The sequence below is a fragment of the Poecile atricapillus genome, chromosome 1 (genome assembly GCF_030490865.1).
Source record: "Poecile atricapillus isolate bPoeAtr1 chromosome 1, bPoeAtr1.hap1, whole genome shotgun sequence".
In the NCBI taxonomy this organism is placed as follows: domain Eukaryota; kingdom Metazoa; phylum Chordata; class Aves; order Passeriformes; family Paridae; genus Poecile; species Poecile atricapillus.
This window is the reverse complement of record NC_081249.1, coordinates 171906825-171928570: the sequence shown is the minus strand read 5'-3', so window position 1 is coordinate 171928570 and position 21746 is coordinate 171906825. Positions and strand designations below refer to the sequence as shown.

Genomic DNA, 21746 nt, shown 5'->3' with positions numbered 1-21746 from the left:
GAAGATATCACCGCTATTGATTTATTTAGTATTCTTTTTCACTGAAACTAAAAAGATTTTGATATTTAAGAGGACTGTCTTACTACAAGAGCCAATAGGGCATCTCATTTATCCTTGTGCTATGAGCATTGGTGTAAACTAGAAACACTGCTCTGGACATTTCAACTTGTTAATAGTTGATATAAACACATGAAAGTTTATTTTACTGCTGAAACTCACAAGCAGCTCATAAATACCTAGCACTACCTATCTCCCCTTTTTAAAAATGGCCCTTGACAAAAAAATTGCTATTAAATAAAAAAGAATCCATGGTGTGTGAATACTTTTCACTAAGACATAAAACATTCCTCTGCAACTATACCTGAGGGAAAAAAAAACATTAATGCAGAGTTGTTTAATCCCATTTTTATACCGTAACATGGTAAAGACTTATCAAGTATTAATGGCCAAAATAGCCTGTTCTTTTTACTATTAGTACAAGAAAAAGCAACAAAGAATTGTTCATGAAGGTCAGCTTCTAAAATTCCTTTGCATTACCTATTGTCATCTTACCTCTTCTTTGATTACAGTTTGTCTTAGATGCCCAGCAAAGCCTCAAACTTTGGTAATTAGTTTCCTTATCGTAAACCAAAATTTTAGTTAAGCAGAAATCTATCACTGCAAGAAAAAAAGAAATTCCTCATGGCAGTGCAAAGAAATACACAATAATCAGAAAAGTAAAGTCTGAATAACTTAAATAGCAATAAAAAGAACATCATATTTACGAACAACCAGACCCATGGATATTCTGAATACTAATCAAACTGCTAACAGATCTTACCATAAATATAATAAATCATTGCAGATAACAATCATTAAAAAGAGCAATAATTTCTGCATTTAGAAACTAAGTATCAAAATTTGCTTAAACTGATGTAATTATTTCAAAACATAGCCAGAATGTGATTAAAAATCTTAACTTGTAACATGAGGACTCTGCTTGTTACTGCATTTAAAATTACCCTTTTTGAAGATTTAAACCAACCTCCCACTCAGTAGCTCTATTTGTTCATATATTCAGTTTTCTTTGTTTGAAAGAAAGAATTCAACACTCCAACAGCATTGCTTTGAACACTGACATATCCCTAAGACCAAACCTAGCACAAGTATGGAAAATATTACACAGTCTATACAGAATTACAAGATTTAGACAACTTACCATACTTAACATCAGGAACTGTTACAGAGCTCTCAGCTATGTTGGTAGCTAGAATAATCTGAGTTTTGAAGCAAAAAATGAGCAATGAACACATAAACAACAAAAAAATTTACTCCCATTAATGTTTCTACATGAAAAATCCAACTTGCTATGAAGAAATATAAATGCAATGGCAACACAACATTTCTGCTCTGCATACTAAAAAAAGCAATACCACACAAGGACAATACAAAACCCCTTGTATTTTCTTGCTCTGAGCTCCAAAAAGCATATTGAAGTAGTATAGCACTAGGACAGTATAGAGGAAGAATAAAAGATTTCCTTGTGCCTTTGCCATGAAGAAACATCATACTATCAGCAGCAATACTCTCTTAGCAATAGCAGATGAAGAAAACCAAGACAGCAGCGAAAATGTAGGGGACAAAGTGGGTCAGTCTCCCACACTGGGGGACTACTTTGCTGTTCAGTGCCACCAGCAGCACTCACCTTGTGCAGGTGCAAGACTCAACATGCACAAACCATTCTGAAGGATAAAAACAGCAGCAGCAGCAATAGTTTAAGGGTAACTTCCTTAAGTTTAATGCACTTCTCTTGAGGTCTAAACACCAGTTAAAACAACAGCTTGGTAAGACAGGCCAAACCAGAGTGCCTTCTCCTTATAAAATGGTTTGAGGTAGAACAGCTAATAGTAGCTAAATACATTGTTATTTGCTATTACTACTCTACCAAAAGGTTTCACATTCTTTAAAAAAGTCATGATTTAAAAATATTTACTTTTCTGTAGCCAGGAACTGTAGCCGAAAATACTTTACTTTGTTCCTCCAATGTTGCACATGCATGAAGTGGGTACACTTGCCACCTAAAGGAAATATATTAGTGAAATATTTACTGATGCAGAATATTAAGGTTGATTACACTTCTATGCTAAACTCTATTAAGCACCAAAAATTCATACAAGCTGGAAGACTCATACTCAGGTTTGACTGAACTGAAAAAAATGTGGTCAAACTTACCTTTTATATTTATCTGAGAGGCATGAGTGCATGTATCTTATTTCACCTAAACCTAAAGAAAAAATAATCATGAGTTTATTTTTCATTTTAGTCATCAGGAACAATTCAAAAACATCTATTTCAATTATTAATTGCCTATCATTATTACCTGTTTTTCACCATATAGTAAAATGGCAGAAGAATTAAACAGCAAATGTAGTAAGTCTCTGAAAACCAGTGAGCTGATTTTTGAAGAACAATTTGGCATTAATTTTACACTTAATAAAGATATAAAGGCCATTTGACAACATTGCATTAATAACCCTTGTTTCAGTTATGTACAACTAAAAATGCTCACCACATGCTAAATTGGCTAAATTTGGCTAAAATTGGGTATTTCAGCCAAAATAAGTTCTTCCAAAGAGGAGGGCCAAGAGAAAAAAAAAAAAACTCCCAGCGATTTCTGTCTTAACATTTGGCCATTCCAGTGCCCTTTTTCTGGGGCATGCATTTCACATCTGCCAGGGGAAATCTTATGACTAAGAGATTTTTATTATCTTCCCGAATATCTCCACAGACATAAACCTTTCTGAGAAGCTTAGTTTACTTCTTACTGAGACTTCAATTCCAAAAGCCCCATTTTCAAAAATCTGTCCTATTCTGGACTTCCCTGGAAGTTGTTTTTACAATCAGAAACAACTAAAAGAAGTTTGATTCATGTTTGGCAGAGCTGACTCTGCATCATCACTGTTAATGGTAACTATTAATCAGTCTAGTAATTACTGACTAGACACAGTAGGCAGTATCTGCTGACCAGTTTTAGAAATGACAAGAGATGATTGACCATGATACCTATGGAACATAAGGATCCCACCAGGAGACAAAGGTCTCAGAATGAAATGGGAACTAGTAACACAACCTGTTTGGCAAGCATACAAGGACAGTAAAGATAGCATGGGACAGGGAAGTGCAAAAGAAAATATGGAACAGACAAAAAATTAGATCAACGAGTGTAACAGATACAAATAGATCACTGTGAACATACTCATGCATTTATGTTACGAAAATGACTCTACAGTTTAACATGGCACTTTGTATCACCTGCTACCTACAAGAAAGACAAGTTCTGGAACCAAAGGAGAGCTGAACTGAAGAATACTTATCTATAAAAAATCAGACTTGGTAGCATTACCAAAAAATTAAGCCGTGAACGAGATTACAAAAAAAACCACAACCCTGTAATTACAATTACAAAGGAAACATGACATCCTACTTGAGACAGCTGCAGCTCCTTTTGGAAACAGCTTCTGCCCCATCACTGAGTTCCACAAAGACAGTGGGCAAAAATCACTTAACAGCATCCTCATTACAGCACTACTCTTTCTGACTGCTGCTGCTGCACATTCAACTTGACAAGTCAGTGGGAGTGTTATTTTTGACGTTCAAAATTCTATGTAATCGTTAGCACTCAAAATATCTAAGCATCTCAAATCAACATCCTAAATGTGGATGGCTAGATGGGTAAAAATAACCCAAAGCTCTGTCTCAGCTGCAGTCTTGTAAACTGAGGGCTCGCCTCCCCTCTTCTCCAGTTCTGTATAAAAACATTTGTGAGGAAAATTTCAAGGGGTGTTTGCTAATCAGATGTTCAGGATCAGTCTTGAGTATCTAGTTTAAAACCAGACAAGGTCAATCACTGAAAAAATAAAACACAAACTTGAGTGTACCAGCTCATTTAGAAAGCATTACTGCACAGGTTTCCACAAATTTACCAAAAATATTTAAAACAAACAAACAAAAAAAATCAGTATATTACTTGCAGTTATAAGTCATCAGGGATAGCAGCACAGTTAAAAAACAAAACAAAACACCTCAAGGTGAAAGATAAATATTTAGGATTTGAAAGTGCTAAGAAGTAGTTTCAGACTGAAATGAAGCCTCAGAGGGGCTGAGTTAGTCTGAAAACACACCAGACAAAAAGCTGTATCAGAGGCCAGAGGAAACAGATACCATCTCCCTACTTCATCACTCACAAACTGGAATGGGCCTTACATTAACACAATGAAGTAACTCTTTCTACCCACTAATTTTATAGCTAAGGCAAGTCCAAGAAAGGCAGCTCTAATGCCTTTTAGCTAGTGGGGAACACTCTCCAAGGAAAGCTGCTCTGCAAGTGCAGTGTATCTTTGAGCTGCTGGTATGCTGTGCTTCCAGCCCTAGCCCTGGCATGTCTCTTCCTTAGCTCAACACAGCAGGGAGATGACATTCATAAACATTTTACAGAGTTAGGAAGCCCTGGTAGGGACTGACTTCACTGTGTGCAAGGAACAGCTGCTCTGGACTTCAAGCTGACTCTCCACTTGAACATAACCAAATCTTTTCAAAGTTTTCAACTAAGAGATATTCAGCTCATTTAATAAAAGAATACTTGAAACCACCAGGTAGCAGACTATGATGTTCAGGAGAATTATTTTGCAGGCCAGTTACACTGGCTCTAAAATCCAGCTAACGATTATTAAATTAATTATTAAATTAAGAATGACAGACAAAAAAAAAACCTACAATAATTTCTGTGCAAGACAGCTTAGGTTTTATTCTTTACAGAAGACTACATGTATAGCCAGTTTTCTGATCAATAATCACTGTGTCATCATCTGTGCTTTTGAGCATGCTAACTACACCAACCAATGCACATGGAAAAAAAAAAGTGAGTTTGACCTTTTACAAGAATTTAAATGAAGACCTCATCATTTGCAGATAAGGAAACATCTCTAAAAGAATCCTAGGTGCTTCATACAATAATTAATAATTGCACTAAAAAATTGAGCAACTGCATTTCTGTAGATTAACTACAGAATTAATTTTATTATTTTTAAAATACATAACAACTTAATTTTTGACTCACAGCTTTTCCAATTATTGCCACAATTAAACAAGTTTCCAAGAAAAAAATGCCCAAAGAGACCAATGAACCTCATTTAAGCATGTCTGTAATAAATCCCTGGAAGACATGCCAGAAGAAAGCTCATTAGATGACAAATAACAAAAAGAAAGTTATTAAGACATATACTCACCTGGTAAAAACACAAGCACGCTGCCACGTTCCAATGTACCACTCAAGTTCTTTTTCTCCCTAACAAGAAAACACAGCTTCCTTAGTTTTACAGTCTCAGTCTACTTCATTACCCCAAGTTATTTTATTATGGAAGAACAAGCAGAAGCGAACACTTTTTGTAAGATGCATTATTTAAGCTTCCTGAAGAAATGAAATTTCAACCATTGTTTACAACTACACTTTCTGAAAAACACAATATATGAACACTGAAACCAGAGCATTAGCTTTAGTTTTTTTCTTCAGAACTATGACAAAACAGAAACATTCTCATTCTGCAATGAAAATAATCAGAATTTGGTTAATACACACTCAGTGTTAGACAAGGTTGCAGAAACAACTTTATTACATTTTCCGATACTAAACATCAATTTACAGAACACAGAGCAGCAAAATCCAGTATTTACTTATTCACATGACACTAAGGCATTAAACAGCCAATGGAAATTAATGCCTAGTTTTTGTCCTTTTTTTCCATGAAATAATATATGTTTTAGATTACAATATAAAATAGTAGTTCTGGTTTCATTCTTGATATAAATACTCCTCAGCTCTAGTCTACAGCAAAGAATTCTTTTCCATATGACACAGCTGCCCTGAACAGTCACTCACACTCCAGGGCATGAAGTGCACCTTAGGAACACTGGGTACAAATCAAACAAATATGTAAAATTAAGGCAGAGAGACAAGTAAAAATAAAGTTTCCACTAATAACTGTGGACTGCTGTTGTTGCTTAATTAGCTTCTCATTTCCCCAAGAGCCACTGATTCCATATCTTGAACTGTGTCTTACCTATTGCTCCTCTTTTCCAACTCATCAAATGACTGAATCAGAGACACTGCCACTTGATACATTTTCTTTTCTATCCTTGGTTCCCCAATGCTCTGAGGATGAAGCTGTTTGGAGAAGGTAATGAGGTTAACACAGTATAATGGCTAAAAGACTGTAGTTCACATACGTATTTCAATTTGTCACGTGCTTTCAATTAAAACTGATCCAGTACAGAAGAAGTAATTTCATCTGATGCATTCATGATCTTCTAAATAGACTTTTTTTTTTTTCAAGCATCCTACTATTTTAATGCTGAAGAAAGACTTCTGATATTTATCTACCTAAGCACCAGGGCCTCCATTCATTTGCAGGACATGATCCTTATCCTGAAGTGTCAAGCACATGGGACAGATCAGAACCCATGGGAACAGGATGACAAGGAGGAACTTGTGTAAGGAAGGTAGAGTGCTTCTCACAGCTGCTATTACACACATCTCTCTCTACCTGCCAGCACATAAACCACACACCTCTTTCTCTTTAAGTTGCTTTTGCATTTAATAGGTTTTGTGGTTTTGGTCACACCCTGTAAAACAATTACTGTTCTGCTGTACTCAACAGAACCACAGTGTTTCTGTCTACACTGTTTTCCAGCATCCTGTTCAAACTCAAGGCTTTAGTATTTAAGAACACAAATCATCAAGTCTTGAGAGCAAAGAGTAAATTAATCTCTTTTCAGTTTTATGCTTAATGAACTAAACCTGCCCAGAAAAAGGTCTAAAGCATTACACATTTTTCTCTTCTAGGGAAACTGGCTTTTGATCACTGCTGACTTTTCATTCTGAGTTTCTCCTTACTCTAGTGTTAATTCTTGACTGAACCAAGTTTTTCAGAGAGTTAAAAATCACAGACAACTATATAACCTCATGGTTAAAATGAAATTAGTACTTTTTCTACCAATTTCCCATTGTAAAGAAGCTCATAACAATCACAAAAGCATAGCTCCTAGCACCAATCTGAAAACACTGATTTAGATCAGCATTTCCTACTGAAATCCCAGTCCTCAGCTTGATTAGCCAATGAGAAACCTTAAAAATACTTGACTTCAAAGTGATTTTTGCCGCAATATATGTGAAAAAATCTAAGCAAGTTATCTCTTCTGGGCTGCTCAAATATAAGATTTTTTGGTTTATATTATCCCTGCTTAAATAACTGTCAAATTTGTCTTTTCAATTTTGCTACAGATTGTATCTTTAGTATTCTTTAACACGACAAGGCTTCCACATCACTCCTAATAAAAGGTAACAATGTGACAAACAGCAAATCCAAACCCCAGTCAGATCTGACTGAAATAATACAACATAATCAGAACAGCTTTTGACAGCAGCTCACTACCTTCCATCAGGACTTTAACTCTAGTTCCATGAACACCAAAGAAGTTTTTACCTTTGCAAGCAGAAAATGGGTCACATTTTTGCACTTTACCTCATTGTTTAGATTTGCATTCCGTATCACTAAAACCATGCAGAACAAAAGGCAAGAATTTACACAACTAGCTTTAAAATTGCCTGTAGACAGAGCCTTTTATTTTTCATGAAACCTGTGTTTCAATGATTCCTTGGGCCTTAGAGGTTGCTGGTACAACAAAATCATGATTTGGTTAAACATCCAGAACAATGTGTTTACCAAGCCCATTATGCCAAAAGAAAATAAACTATTTTTTGTAAGCTTATGCTCACAAATTCAGCAGTACACCTATAAATGACCCATATTTGGGCAAGGGTAAGCCAGTGCTACACTGAAACATGTTTCTCCCTTTTTTCTCCCTTATTTTTATTCTTTCCTACAAATGAAGTAATTCAAGTAGAAAGTTTTATCTTTGATTCAGCTAGATGTCTGTCTAACCACAGCAGAGGGTTTACTACAAACAGTCAAAGAGAAGAAAAAATAAGGACTGGCACTTTTATTCATCTTCCAAATCACAACAACATCAATGAACTGACAAATTATTCAAGTCAAAACCACCCCTAAAAATTTTATTTTCAAGCACAGTTTTAAAACATTATCACATGCAGAAATGAGTGATATATTAAAGCAAACAACTCTGCAGGATTCACAAAAGAATTCTACATTTATACAGTAACATCCAATTATTTTAAGATTTTTTGAAAAGGGACAAAGATTCACACCTCACAGCCGAGAGACAAAAGACTAGACTGATTTTGACTGAGATGCTTTAAGAAATGATTGGACATTTATGTAATGTAGTTTCACAGTTATTAATTTTAAAAGCTAAAGTAAACTTAGAAAAATTCTGTTTACCTAAAGAGCAACAACTGCATTTACTTTTAATCGCTGTGTCCCTTTATGTAAATTTTACAGGCTTTTATAGGTGAAAATAAAACATCAAGAATTAAAGCCTGAAGCCTGTACCTCAGGCAGTTATCTAACTGATTAAGATTTCAGCATAATGAAAGATGTGCCTCAGCCTCCATATGGCAGCGTTAACTCATTAACTGTCTTAATACAATCCATTTTAATTTTATTAGGATGTTGCACAAACCATCTTAGATCTTCCACATTTTAATTTTTAATTGTAACTAGCATTCTAAGAAAATCTTCACACACAGCACCATAAGGAACAAGATGAAGACCAAAAATCAGTGCTTCAATTTCATCCTTTTTAAATACAGATATATAGAGAAAAGAACATCAAGAGCATTTATGTGCTTCTTGGACAAACATACCCTCCCCCTTTTGCTGAAAAAAGCAATGGCTATAGATAGGACAACACAAGATAAAGAATCGGATGAAAACTTTAAACAAAAAACACAGAGAAAATAAAGTATATAAAGGGCTAAGCACTGAAAGCAGCTCCTTTGTTCGTGATCTCTGAGGTGAAAGGTGTGCAACTTGACATTCAGCTCCAAGTGCAGCTATGACAAATCCAATTTGACTGAAGTAAACTTCTTACTCAATTTCCTGGTTATCTTTTTGTTGTCATCATCAAAAATGTTTTACAAAGCCCCATCTATTACATAATCTCCTCTGTATTATCTGTCTGAGCTGCCATACTAATGTATAAATACTGATGGGCCAACTGCAATAAGCATTATTTTTTTTTGTTTGAACTGGAACTTCAGTGGTTGACAGCCTTTTATTTTACCTTGTCTGTGTTGAGGCATAACCAATGTCTGAGCTGTGTACAGCATAAGCAATTATTTTCTTCTGGGCTTCCTATTTTATTATTTTCTGCAGAATTGATGGATGAAAGCTAAATAATAACAGTGCATCCCCCATCTTCTTCATTGTAATAACATTCTAATAGTGTTTTGAATTATCAAAACTGACCAATAACTACATCCATGTCCCAGTTATTTTTAGACTGGGTATCATAATATAGGCCTAAGTGCATTTGTTGTACTCTGCTTTAACCTGTTTTTTTTGCCTTGAACCATAATACTGAAAGAGTTTACTCAAGTGAATTCCTACACAGCTGTTTTTCAAATGCAAAACAAACTCCTATTATAAAACCACAGAAAACAGATTAACTCAATTAAATCAATATTTACATTCATTCCTTCATTACCTGATGACTACAGAGATACTTATTATAATGTCAGGAGGTCTAAAAACAAAATATACAAAATACATTCCGTGCAGCTTATAAACTAGATTGATAAAGCAAAGGTATCTTCAGCCAGCACCTTCCCTCCTTAGGCATCAGAGAAGCAGCTCTCCAGCACAGCCCACCAGGGATCTGAGGGATATCTGTAATTCTAACATGTTCTCAGTACTCAAAATTTCACATTTGCCATCACATTTACCATGGTGGCCTACATGGTTACAACAGAAATAGGTTCAAAACCACTGCACAACATTTCTGGCACTATTTAAAAAAGGAAACAGGAAAGAAAAACAAGAAAACCCCACCTGATAGAGAAGCCAACTTGGTAAGATCAAAAATGCTTGTTTTCTCTTCATATCGTAGCACTTTCTGCCTTTGATACATAACAACATGAACCAACCCACAAAATATTCCCTGATTTTGTCAGCTATATTCAAAGAGTTCTGTAAATCTATTTGTTACTTTCCACACTCAATTTTACATCATTCATCTTGAATGCAACTATCAAACAAAATGCCTCATATCACTGAAACATTTCTGTTTCATGACAGAAACTAGTCTGCTCATACAAAGACTCCTGTTTTATCATTACCTATTAATTCTTACCTATAATTGCAATATAAAAGTGGCTATATGTCATTTTATCACATGGTTTTCAACTGACTATTCCAATTTCTTATTATGTACAAAGAAATGAAATTATATTTACAATACCTGGAAATCAAAAATGTCCTTCAAATCATCAAGATAATATTCTTCAACTGCAAAAGGTCTGCCTTCCACCTTAAATACACAGATTGGATTCAAGCCATTATGAACTGGAAGCGCAAAGTAATCAGCTAATTCTTTGGAGTCGATGGAAGCAGACATCAGTATTATCTGTTAAAAAATATGTGCAGCAAATGTAAAACATTAATTTTAACAAATTGTCCTGCTACGTGGGACTCTCCACTTCCTCTTCATATTAAATGATCTAATTCTGTTTACTACAGGTATGTAACCTAAGCACATTTTAGAGAATCAAACTAAATGCTTAAGATACCTTAACCAGCAGGTGTAGCGAGGCTCTGTAACAGAATGACTCTGGCTAGAATGCCTAGGGCAGAAAGCACAGTGGAAATTCAACCAAAAGCATACAGTACTCTTGATATCTCACCACCCAAACCAGTAATGCTGCAAAACACAAAAGCATCCCCTCTACAAAATGACAGGAAGGCAAACTAATGAAGGGGGCATTGTACCACTCTGCTCAGCTCCAAAGCTGAAGCTTTCCATGTGAAGGCACAAGGAACACATGGAGAGGGCAGGTAAAACCATGAAGTTTTCCAACATGATCCTGAAAGAAGAAATTTGAAAGGACATAATTCTGCAAATATATGAAATCTGTCCCACTCCAGCATGGACTGCCTCATGGCTCAACAGATAATGATTCACCTGTGCCAGGGCAATAGGCTAAATGCAACCTTCTCTAAAGGCTATGGAAACAAAATCCAATCTAAATCTGAAGTTACAGGCAAGGAATATTAATGACCCCTTCTTCTAGACAATCTTTGTAAACTGGACTCTAATCTGTGTGGAATCCTTCCAAAGTGGAAAAAAAATGACAGATTCTTAACAGAGTGCCTGAAGTGTCGCATAACTGAACCAAGAGTCTGATGCACTCTTAAAGCAAAAATTCAACAAGCACATATCACCAACACAGCAGATGAACACGTCAAAACAGAGGGTAATCAAAGAAGACAGCTCAAGATCAAGCAGTCCAAAACCACTTGTACAACATGGGTATGTCCAAAGATCCACTAGATGATACCCAGAACTGTTCCTAGTCACTATGGAAACTGCACTGTTTGGTTTGACCCAATAGAGCCAATCTCAGTCTCAAGGTTTTCTTTGAACAACCCAATCCCAGCAAGATCAACCTCATAACAATCCAGTATCTGCTTTGCGATCTAAAAATAATCTACAGCAGCCATCTGCCAGAAAATTCAGCACAATCTAACAGTTAAATAGTTCAGCAGGTAGATCTTGTCCTCAGAATCAACATCAGAATCTTTCAACTAACTCCTGTCAGTTGATGCAATGTTAAATTACCTGCTACTCTTGAGGTCTCCAACATCCAAACTAGGAAACAAACACCTCATGTGTACTTCATGCCACTCTAGTTAAAAATGCTTTGTTTCCTCTCTTAAACAGGGATCCTTGCACCCTTTCGAATGAATGCAGGGAGGATGGGAGGAGAATCTTGCATTTTCTAAATGAATTTGCTACATCAAAGCTCCCTTCCTTTACAGTATTTCAGAAGGGACTGAAAAGAGATTAAGTAGGAGACGCTGGGCTTCGTATATAAATTCAAATTGAATAGCCCATTCCACTCTGCTCAAGGCCAATAAGTGAGATCAAGAGTTTCTCCTTCTTCAACATAAAAAAAATCAATTCATCTCTCCACTCTCTCAAATATAGGTCTCTCTCAGGTTTGTACAATATTAAAAAACTCTCATCTGCAGAAACAATTCCAGAGAATGATATAAAGGGGATAACATTTTTCCATGACAATTTCAAGAGACTGAAATGGAACTACAGAGGAAAATGAAAAATTTGTCAGAAACCTCTAACAGAAAAGATGATAGGGCCTGTAGGGATTCCTGCCACTGAAACCAACCCAATAATAAGAATAAAGGGCAAACTTCTCACAAACTCAGTTTGATCGAATTATTGCTCTTCTCAATAGGCAGAGCCAAGTGCTAAAAAAGGCTGAATAGTTTCAAATAACTGTGTCTGAATTTAAAGACAAGAGTTTTCTTTAAAATCTAGATCAGCATGAAAAGGAATAAAAAGTGAAAGATATGAAGTGCACAGCCATGTCCTATGCCAACTGAAAGGGCACCTTCAGTGACAGCATGTTTGGAAGACCTGAAGACCAAGTTCATATCAATGTGATACACTGCATATAAGAACACATATTCCCTTCCAATGGCAACACAAACAGCCAACCTAGACTCTATTTTGAACAGAAAAATTCACATTAAACTAGTAACTTGAAGCACTTAAAAGACACGCAGTATCTGCAGTCCCAAACAGCTGCACTGAAAGATACTGAGTTAGCTTAACTCCATCATCTGTATTTAATTTCTAACATTTCAAGAGTTCATTACTTCGACCCCAAAGACTAAACATGCCATGCTAAATGTCTGTGAATCCTGCTTTAGTACAAAGCAGAATTGCCTAACATGCAGAGAAAAACCTCAGCCACATTTTACTACCAGTTCTGCCCAGAAATTACAGTACAGCAGTTCTGGTCTTTTGCTATTTCTTCAAATACGTCGTCCCACTTAAACAAAAAGGCTCAGTACTTCCAGGAGTTAATGCTACCATTTTAACCAAGGATAAGCACTGCCCTCAATACCCAAGACGTAATTCTAGTCAAATATCCATCGTGCATTTTTTAGCCTTAAGCAGGCTTTAGAAACTAATGCATTTTAACATGAGGGGAAAAAAAAAAGAAGTCTCTCAGAACACATTACAGCAGCCAGGAAAAGAATGCCCCTTAGCTTGCTTACTTATGAGGAGTGGCAAACTAAGTATTATTTAATAAAAAGCAGTAACATAGTAATTCATGGTCAATTCTTTAAAATAGGGCCTTCATAGATGAAAGACATGCAAACATTTTCTTGCAAGAAAAAACAGCAGAATTCAGTTTGAACCTACCTTTACAGACTGTGAATTTGTACACAACAGTTTACGGGTCACCAAGAGCAAGAAATCAATTTCTTCTGTACGTTCGTGCACCTAGAAGACATTATCCACTATTTAATTTTCATTAATCTATCCTCTTCTTTTTGACAGCCTCTTACTTTCCCATTCGATTTCATGCTTTATTTTTGTAATTTGAAATAATATATTTTCACAGAAGAAAGCTTTTGAGCCTAGGCATGTTAAGAACACTTTAAAAACCCAGCAAGAGTCTTCAGATGACTACAAAACCCTTTGTGAAACTCATGTTACTCTAAAGTTAAGCAAATCTAGAATAATGACTAGAAAAATCAATCTCGAGCTCTAACTACCAGTTGTACTAGAGTTGACAGTAACAGATGAAGTCTATAATACTGATAAATATATCAGTATTATATTTGATATAATGATGATATCGAATATATCTGATATATGATATATATATCAGATATATTTGATATCATCAAATCAATGCTGATGATTTGATAAATCATCAATTTATCTGCTGATAAATCAACGGTACTGGTAAGATCCCAAAAGATCCAGGGACTGTTTTGGTTTGTCTGAAGACTAAGCAAAATGAAGAGTTGTGCATCACTCCCAATGGCTTTCACCTACAATCCAAATACACAACTGCTTTCTAAAACATAAATTTACCCCCAATTCTTTATATGTCCTAGCACCTGAGCCTTCTGCCTGCTCCTTATAGTTCAGCAAATACTTCTTTCCATCACTATCCATGATGACCATATCCCTTTCTGGAATTATAGTTTAAATATTTTAAGTGCAACAGCTTTTTCTGGAGTTTAGCCTTCACAAGTCAACATTCATGTCCTGGAAGCTAATTAGCATAATATCATATCATATCATGATAAGACATCTATTCAATGCTGTTCCACTACAAAAACAAATTTAGCCAAGGTAGTTTTAGGCTGACAGTAAGGTCTTGCGGTGAGAAGTCAAGATTTTTGGTCCTAGTTTGTTTAAGGGTGCTCCTAAGTGTCTGCAGTACTCTAAGAGGGATGAGATTCAACTGAAAGATGCAAAGATGCAATTAAAAATGTCATGGAGAACATTCAGTTGTTAGAAACAGTGACTGCGGGCTCAAGATCACAATCTCTGTAGTAGGTATAGGGGAAAAGGTGGCATACAGGAAACAGGAGGGACCAGAATCCTGGCTGGGGAAGTGAAACACACAGACAGGTGCTGCTCAAAGAAGTGGTACAAGCTAATAACATCAGTTCAAATCACAGCACCCAAGAAAAAGCTAGAAAAACCTCTGCATAAACCCATTCTCCTATGTAAGGGGCCAGAAAACTTCACTCATTTATTTTCATATGTAATGAATAAATCTTAAAACTAAATGAACAATAACACTTTTCTATGTATGCACCTTCTATGATTCAGCTTTTGTACCTACATTTCACCTGCATTTCCTTATTAAAGGAAATGTTAAGGTTTCCAACACTCTGCTAATACACTGGAGTGCTCAAATCTTTTCCATGAAGGCCACTGATAAAATTCCTTAGGCTTTGGGGGGGGGGTTTGTTCTTTTTCTGTTTGAATGAAGTATTAAATTTTCATCGTACAAAAAATGTAACTACCTGCTTAATCTTTTCCAGGTTTGCACTGTACCATTTCAAGTGCAGTCATGACAGCCTTGTTACTGTAATAGTCTAATGGAACACTAAGTACTGTCTCCCCGATCCTCAAATATCCAAGAATTCAAGTAGCTTTCAGCTACAATACCAGTAACAGGATAAAAATCAAAAATGGCACTTAGAAAAAATACATGCTAAAACAAAACACAAAAAATCCCCCAAAACCCAACCAAAACCAACCAGCCACTCTCCAAAAAAAACCCCAAACCCCTACGTCCTCCTCTGTATCACTACATCCCAAGATATCATACATCCTACATGTGATTTATATCCATGGTTTGTGACAGCACAATTTCACGTCTGACTATTGATTAAAAGTCAAATATTGCTTTCCACATAAAAGAAGCATATACACATGTAAAAATACACAAATTACAAGTGTATTTGCTTTAGCTTTTTAGTGAAGTGACGGCAGCAATAATGAATCCACATGAACGAACTGTACCCACAACCAGGAGACAGAACTTTCACAGAGATATTTTTCAGGACATCCCTGCAGAATAAAGTTTTTGTAATATTCAAGTGAGTGAAAAGTAGCTGCCTCCCCATGACACACCTAGATGGACAGGTTCTTGAATTCCACAAGATGATTCCAGAAAACATTTCAAGGTACCTCTATTGAAAGTTAAGGACTCCCAAAAGCACTCCCCACACCCTAAGTTCTAAACTTGTTGCTCAAAGGAATGATGACAAGCCTATTTCAGCAAGTGTTACCTTAGATAACTTATATAAAACATCTTTAAAAGTAGATGTCTGCATTTCTCCTTTCTCGTGTATTAAGAGACAAAAGAGAAGTCTTTATTAATATGAAAATTAAACTTACTTCCAGCAACTTACTTCATCAATGAAAATGTGCGTGAACTGAGTTAGGCTCTTGGCAGAAACTATTTTCTGAAGAAGAACTCCCGTTGTCATATACAGCAACCTCGTCTCCTTTGTCCAAACATTCTCTAAACTTAACTAACAACAGTAAGAAATGTACATACTAGCTGAAAACAGATTAACTGTAGTTACAAGAAACATGCACGTGAAAGAACTCCAAAATCAAACACAGTGTAAACCCATCAAAATTATTTACTCAAACTTGCACAAGTCTCCATACAGGAGTGCTCTTACCAGAACCAATTAACTGGTTTTACTTTGGGAGATATTTCAAAAAGATGTAAAATGCAAATTCCTTGCTGTGACTTTAAACTGGGAATTCTTCAGACTTCTAAAGGTACATACATACATTACTCTTTCCACTGATACAGAGAGCAAGAAAAAGATTTTCCAAAATGTAGTTTGCATATAGGACAGGAAAAGGAAAGATGTTTAAGTTATCACCAAGACCAGGCAACTTACTCCTGAGAGAAAAGTTCTACAACCCCATATGAACAGATTTTTGATTTCTAACATACTTGTGGTAACTTTAGCTATCTCAGGTGTAACCCACCCAGGCAGGCAGAGCTGTGACCATCTTTTCATGTGCAGCTTTCTATCAACCTAGAGCAGACACATCTGCTCTCCACCATTTCCCTCTGTTTCTGCTCAGCTCACACAAGTGCTGGTGAAACAAGCACAGCACATCCACATCCACTCTCCTGAAGACAGTCTGGAAGTACAGTATCATTTTAAGTCTTTGAGACTCACTAGCCTAATGAATCAATTTAGTAATTTAGAAATTAATTTAATTTAATTAATTAATTTAGTAATTAAATTAATTAATTTAATTAATTCAAGGTATCAAAAACAGCAACAAAGGCTTTATACATAACCTACTTTGAAACAAATAATCTACATAACTGTCTTGGTTTTGCGTGGGATAGAGTTAATTACTTCTTAGTAGCTGGTACAGTGCTGTGTTTTTGGGATTTAGTATGAGAATAATGTTGGTAACACTGGTGTTTTGGCTATTGCTGTCATGTTTATGATGTGGCACAAAGGAAAGCAGATGTGGGTATCAGATGAAGCAGAAGACTGACACGTAAGAGAACCATGCTATGAACAACTCTGTCACTCTGAGTTAAAAATCAAACTCTTCCAAACCTGAGAACTTTACAGAACCAGATTTAAGGGTAACAAAGAACACCTAACACACATAAACAGCACCACATGTAATATAATAGGAAGTAACCTGAAGCTGCAGACCTATGAAGAAACAGAAACCTCTAAATGCATTCTAGCAAACATATACATATTACCCTAAGTGGAAGAAAGAAAGGAAGAAACAACAAGAAATAAAATGAAGCAGAGAGGAAGAAGAACCCAGTAAATATTCCTCCCAGCAAAGGACTCCAGAAGCAGACAATTCTCTGTGAACATCCCTCTCATTGTCAATAGCATTGTGAAAACACTGGCCTGAAGAACCAGAGCAGCTCATCCAGAGATAGCTGTGACCTAACCCACAATGAAACCAGTATCTCAGCAGCTTAGTGTGGGTACTCACAAGGAGCTCATAAAAGTACCAGGATCTGTGTCAAAAAAGAAATGAGGCATCTAGTTCATTAACAGAGGGACAGAATTGAGCGTGCAGCTGAGCTGAACAAAGCAAAAGGAGGAGACAGATTTTAGAGGAAAAAGTAGTCTGAGTTTTTCCCATGTTAAAAAGGAACAAGAGATTGTTCACAAAAGAACCTGGTCATAAGTGTGTTAAAGGTTTGACAGAGCTGACGAGTAAATGTAGTAAAGCCAAACAGACAAAATAAGTTACTTAAGGAGTTTAAAGAAAAAATGACAGAACACAGTTCTCCTGCAAAAATTTCAGTGATTAATAATGTAGACATATCTGATGCAGAGAAATATTTTCTGTAGGAGTCCCACCAGGATTTACAGTTGTTCAAATTTACAAGTTGATTTAACTACAAACATTTAGCAGGAGACAGATAAAAAATAGCAACTCCACTTTAAAATAAGATTTTCTAATGTTTCTTCAGTATACTAGATATGCTTAAAAGTAATCAAGAACAAACACATAGTACTTTTTAATACATTTTAAAATACAGTTTGAAGTTTTCTCATACCTGGTATCCTACAAATCCACCTAGTGTCCATGAGCGTTGCTTGCTAATCCACCTAGCAAGGCTGCTGGCACCGATTTTCCGAGGCTGGGTAACAGCAATGTTACAGGGCACAGAGTGGTTCATGCAATAATCCAAAATATATTGTGGAATCTGTGTGCTCTTTCCACTGCCAGTCGCTCCTTCTACAATCACAACTGAATTGTTTTGTATCAGAGACACTATCTGAAACAATTTTTCAAGGAAAGTCGTAAGTCTACAAAACAAAACAGGTTCCAAACAATTTGAAATATCAACAGCTTCCAAGCCACAGAGCAAGGCTCTGCAAAACACTGTGCCATCTTTTCTTTCATCTTGTAGGCATCTGGAGATAAATGCAATCCTAAAGTGCATTAGGTGATCACAGAAAAGAATATGGGCACACACTCATGTACATATTTTACATGAATAATATAAGCAGAAAGTGTAACACCAATGTTTTTCCTCTTAAGAAATTTTATGCAATTGTTTTGTAAAAAATCTGAAAGTTTTGTACAGTGTTTAAAGGAGGAACAGAATTTCCTTTTAAAAACCAACAATAACAGAAACGAACGAACAAAAAAACACCCCAAAGCCACAACAAAACATTATTTTCAGCTTTAGTTCATGGGAGAAAGTACAATGACATTACCTTTTCCCTGTGTTTGGCTGTAGGCATATCCAAATATTTACACTTACTTATTGCTATAGAACTTGAATCACTTGATTCACACTGAGACAATGAAGTACCTAGGCACAAAAATAACCAAGAGTCACTTTTTTCAATACAGAAACACCAGGAGATTGCAACAACAGTATCTGGAAACCTAACTTCTCTAAAAGTTGAATTGCATACTTTAAGTATTAACAGAATTAGCACTTTTTAATATTAGTAGATTGAAGAGATTTTCTGTGTTTATGCAACTGCTGTTTTACTGGAAGCAACTCCAAATAAACACTGCTTGTATGTGTAAACTACCATCAGTGCAAAGATGTATACAACTCCCAATGCTTTTCTCTTAATTTTAAAAACTCGGTTTTTTCAGTTTGCATTATAACTGCAAATTCTACCTGTATATCCCAGAATATTTTACAATACTGGAAAAAATATGCCTTATTCATGTACACGTGTTTTCTCCCTGACATCTACTGGATCCACGGTACAAAATCACCCACAATTTGACAGGAAAACCATTCTATTTCTACCACTTGGTCATTAAAATCTGCTAAGCACCATAATGACCTTTCAGTGTGATACTACACTGATAATTACTGGGTAATACAGGACAAAAATCTTTCAGTGCAAGCATGAGTTTCTGCTCAGAAGTCTGCAGTCTCTTTGACCATGAAAACAAAAAACAGGTGAGGAGGTGTAGAAGAGGAAAGCCTGGACAAGACTGTGGCAAACAACAATTCTGCAGGTTACAATTAAACAATTTTGCTAAAATACCCAGAGCATAACAAAATGAAGAACTGAAATTATTTCCATTTCAAATAGGTTCCACCAGGTATTATGCTGAAATAGATACTTTCATGGAGGTAGTAAGACCCTATAGCTCTTTTTATGTCATTATTTGTCTAAGAAATAGAGTAGTGAAACAGAATCCTACTATTTTTTTTACAAAGACAATAATTACTTTAAAATAAAGGATACAGCCTAAATGCTTGACTGCACTTACAGCTCCCTTTCTTTGGAAAACTGTAACAACCTCAGACAGCAGTGAAGCAGAAGCAGGCAGAGAAGCATCTTACATCTCCATGCCATACCTCAAAGTGCTCCTTGCCCCTGAACTGTCTCCAAGTACCAAGGAATACAAATTAAGTTATTCTAACACTAAAACAAAGGCCTCAAAAGCCAGATAGCTCACTAAAATAGAGTTCTCCGAAAGCCATATTCTGCAACAGGAAAAATTCTTTTACTTGGACTCTGGTAAGGCAAGAGTGAAAGGTGATCACTGCACAAGGATCTACTAAGCATCACTAAAAACAAACAAAACCAGCACTTGATAGCAGCAGCCCTTCAAAGTATTAACTGTCCTTTTTAAAATACTTTTGGTCAAGTTTCTAAATATGTTCCCCCTAAAAATTCATATATATATAGCATTCTGCCACAGCAACACTGCACAAAGGCTGAGTGGCTTCCCTCTGGCACAAACATGTCACAACTGAGACATCCATAGCTGTGTGTGATTTGACCAATGCTGCGAGAAACCTCAAGCTGCTAGGGAACAGATCCCAGTGTCAGCAGATTCCTGCTAAAGCCACATAACCTTCCCACCTCTATCAGGTTTTCAAAGAAACAGCTGCAATTTTGGAAAGATAAAATGTTAAACGAAGAAAGCAATTTTTTAATAGTAATATTTTTTTAATAAATAAGGAGGGATGCACACAAAATTCAAAAGGTAGGATTCATATAATAACCCTCAGTAATTCAGTATGAACCTCAGTGTAATAGTAAGAAATCATTAATCTCAAATTTAATTAAGAATTTTATTTAAAAGACACAATGGAACAAACCAGAAGCAAAGAAAGAGCCACCAGTATTCACATACCTGCTGAAAAACAACTGAATTAATTTTTTATGTATCATTTTTTTTCACTGATGAAACAACATTTTTTAATACTGTTTTTTATATAACATTTCTAAGACAGCAACATCTTACTATCTCCTAAGCACAGGAGTCTGGAAAAAAAATTATAGCAGAAGTAAATGGTGATCCAATGTTAGCCACAATCACCACGCAGAGTTTAAGAACTGACAGCCATACAACCATTTAGCAGATGCTTCAAGTACTAAACACTGTATGGATTGGGTTTTTTCTCTTCAAGACATGTCTTCTGTACTTAAGCTGAGAAATATTATACTGAGTTTGCTTGGGGAATTAATACTACAACAGCTCTAAGACTTCTGTCTGCAGAGACAGAACAGTTCTGACCTCAGCAAACCGGCAACTTGAGATGAACACTAACATGACGCAACCAGCAACGAAAATGTCTCACCCTAACAAACTCAGGACAAATTCCATCTGAAATCTATTATGATCCTTAGTAAAAAAACAAAATTAAATTGAGATGGGGAACTTGAACAACCATCTTAAAAGACCTTAACACTTTCACCTTTATTTTTTAAACATGAAAGTTGAACCATGAAGACCTGCTGCAGAGGAGAACATTTGAATGTACACTCTGATGAAAGTTTATTCTACTGATTTAAACAACCATTCAGCTGTGGATTCTATACCATCCAATGTAATTACCTTTAAATGTTTAGGTTTGCTTGGGGTTTTTCTGTTTTTCTTATCTAATATGTAACAAATCACCCAATGAGAAGTGGTCTTCAGAAAAGCTGGTCATTCCTGCCAATAAAAACGTATCTAAAAATTCAGCTACAGGTCTACAGAATTATCAGCAAGGAAGGCAGGAACTTTTTGCTTTTTCAATTGCTTATACTTTCTGAAAAACACTATTAGACAACTGACACAACCAGTGCACACCTTGGTAAGGCACTGTGCTCTAACCTGCACCTTGGATTTTGACATAAAACGCAGGATGATTCCAACCTGAAAATAAATTGAGGAAGCAGGCAACTGCTCCCCATGCTGGTTTAGGACAAGCAAAATATTTCAGTGTATAAGAAACA

General features: G+C 35.9%; 1 protein-coding gene across 1 annotated transcript in view; it reads right to left on the bottom strand.

The window, feature by feature from the left end:
* TDRD9 (tudor domain containing 9) overlaps positions 1 to 21746 on the bottom strand; it is a 67010-nt gene that overhangs the window by 25760 nt on the left and 19504 nt on the right. The window contains exons 3-13 of the mRNA XM_058853317.1: positions 18759 to 18856; positions 18092 to 18313; positions 15927 to 16049; positions 13405 to 13485; positions 10414 to 10578; positions 6096 to 6199; positions 5265 to 5323; positions 2212 to 2263; positions 1973 to 2057; positions 1199 to 1256; positions 553 to 657 (exon numbers count right to left, since the gene is read on the bottom strand). Coding sequence (XP_058709300.1) covers positions 553 to 657; positions 1199 to 1256; positions 1973 to 2057; positions 2212 to 2263; positions 5265 to 5323; positions 6096 to 6199; positions 10414 to 10578; positions 13405 to 13485; positions 15927 to 16049; positions 18092 to 18313; positions 18759 to 18856 — 1152 coding nt within the window. The remainder of the gene's footprint in view (positions 1 to 552; positions 658 to 1198; positions 1257 to 1972; positions 2058 to 2211; positions 2264 to 5264; positions 5324 to 6095; positions 6200 to 10413; positions 10579 to 13404; positions 13486 to 15926; positions 16050 to 18091; positions 18314 to 18758; positions 18857 to 21746) is intronic.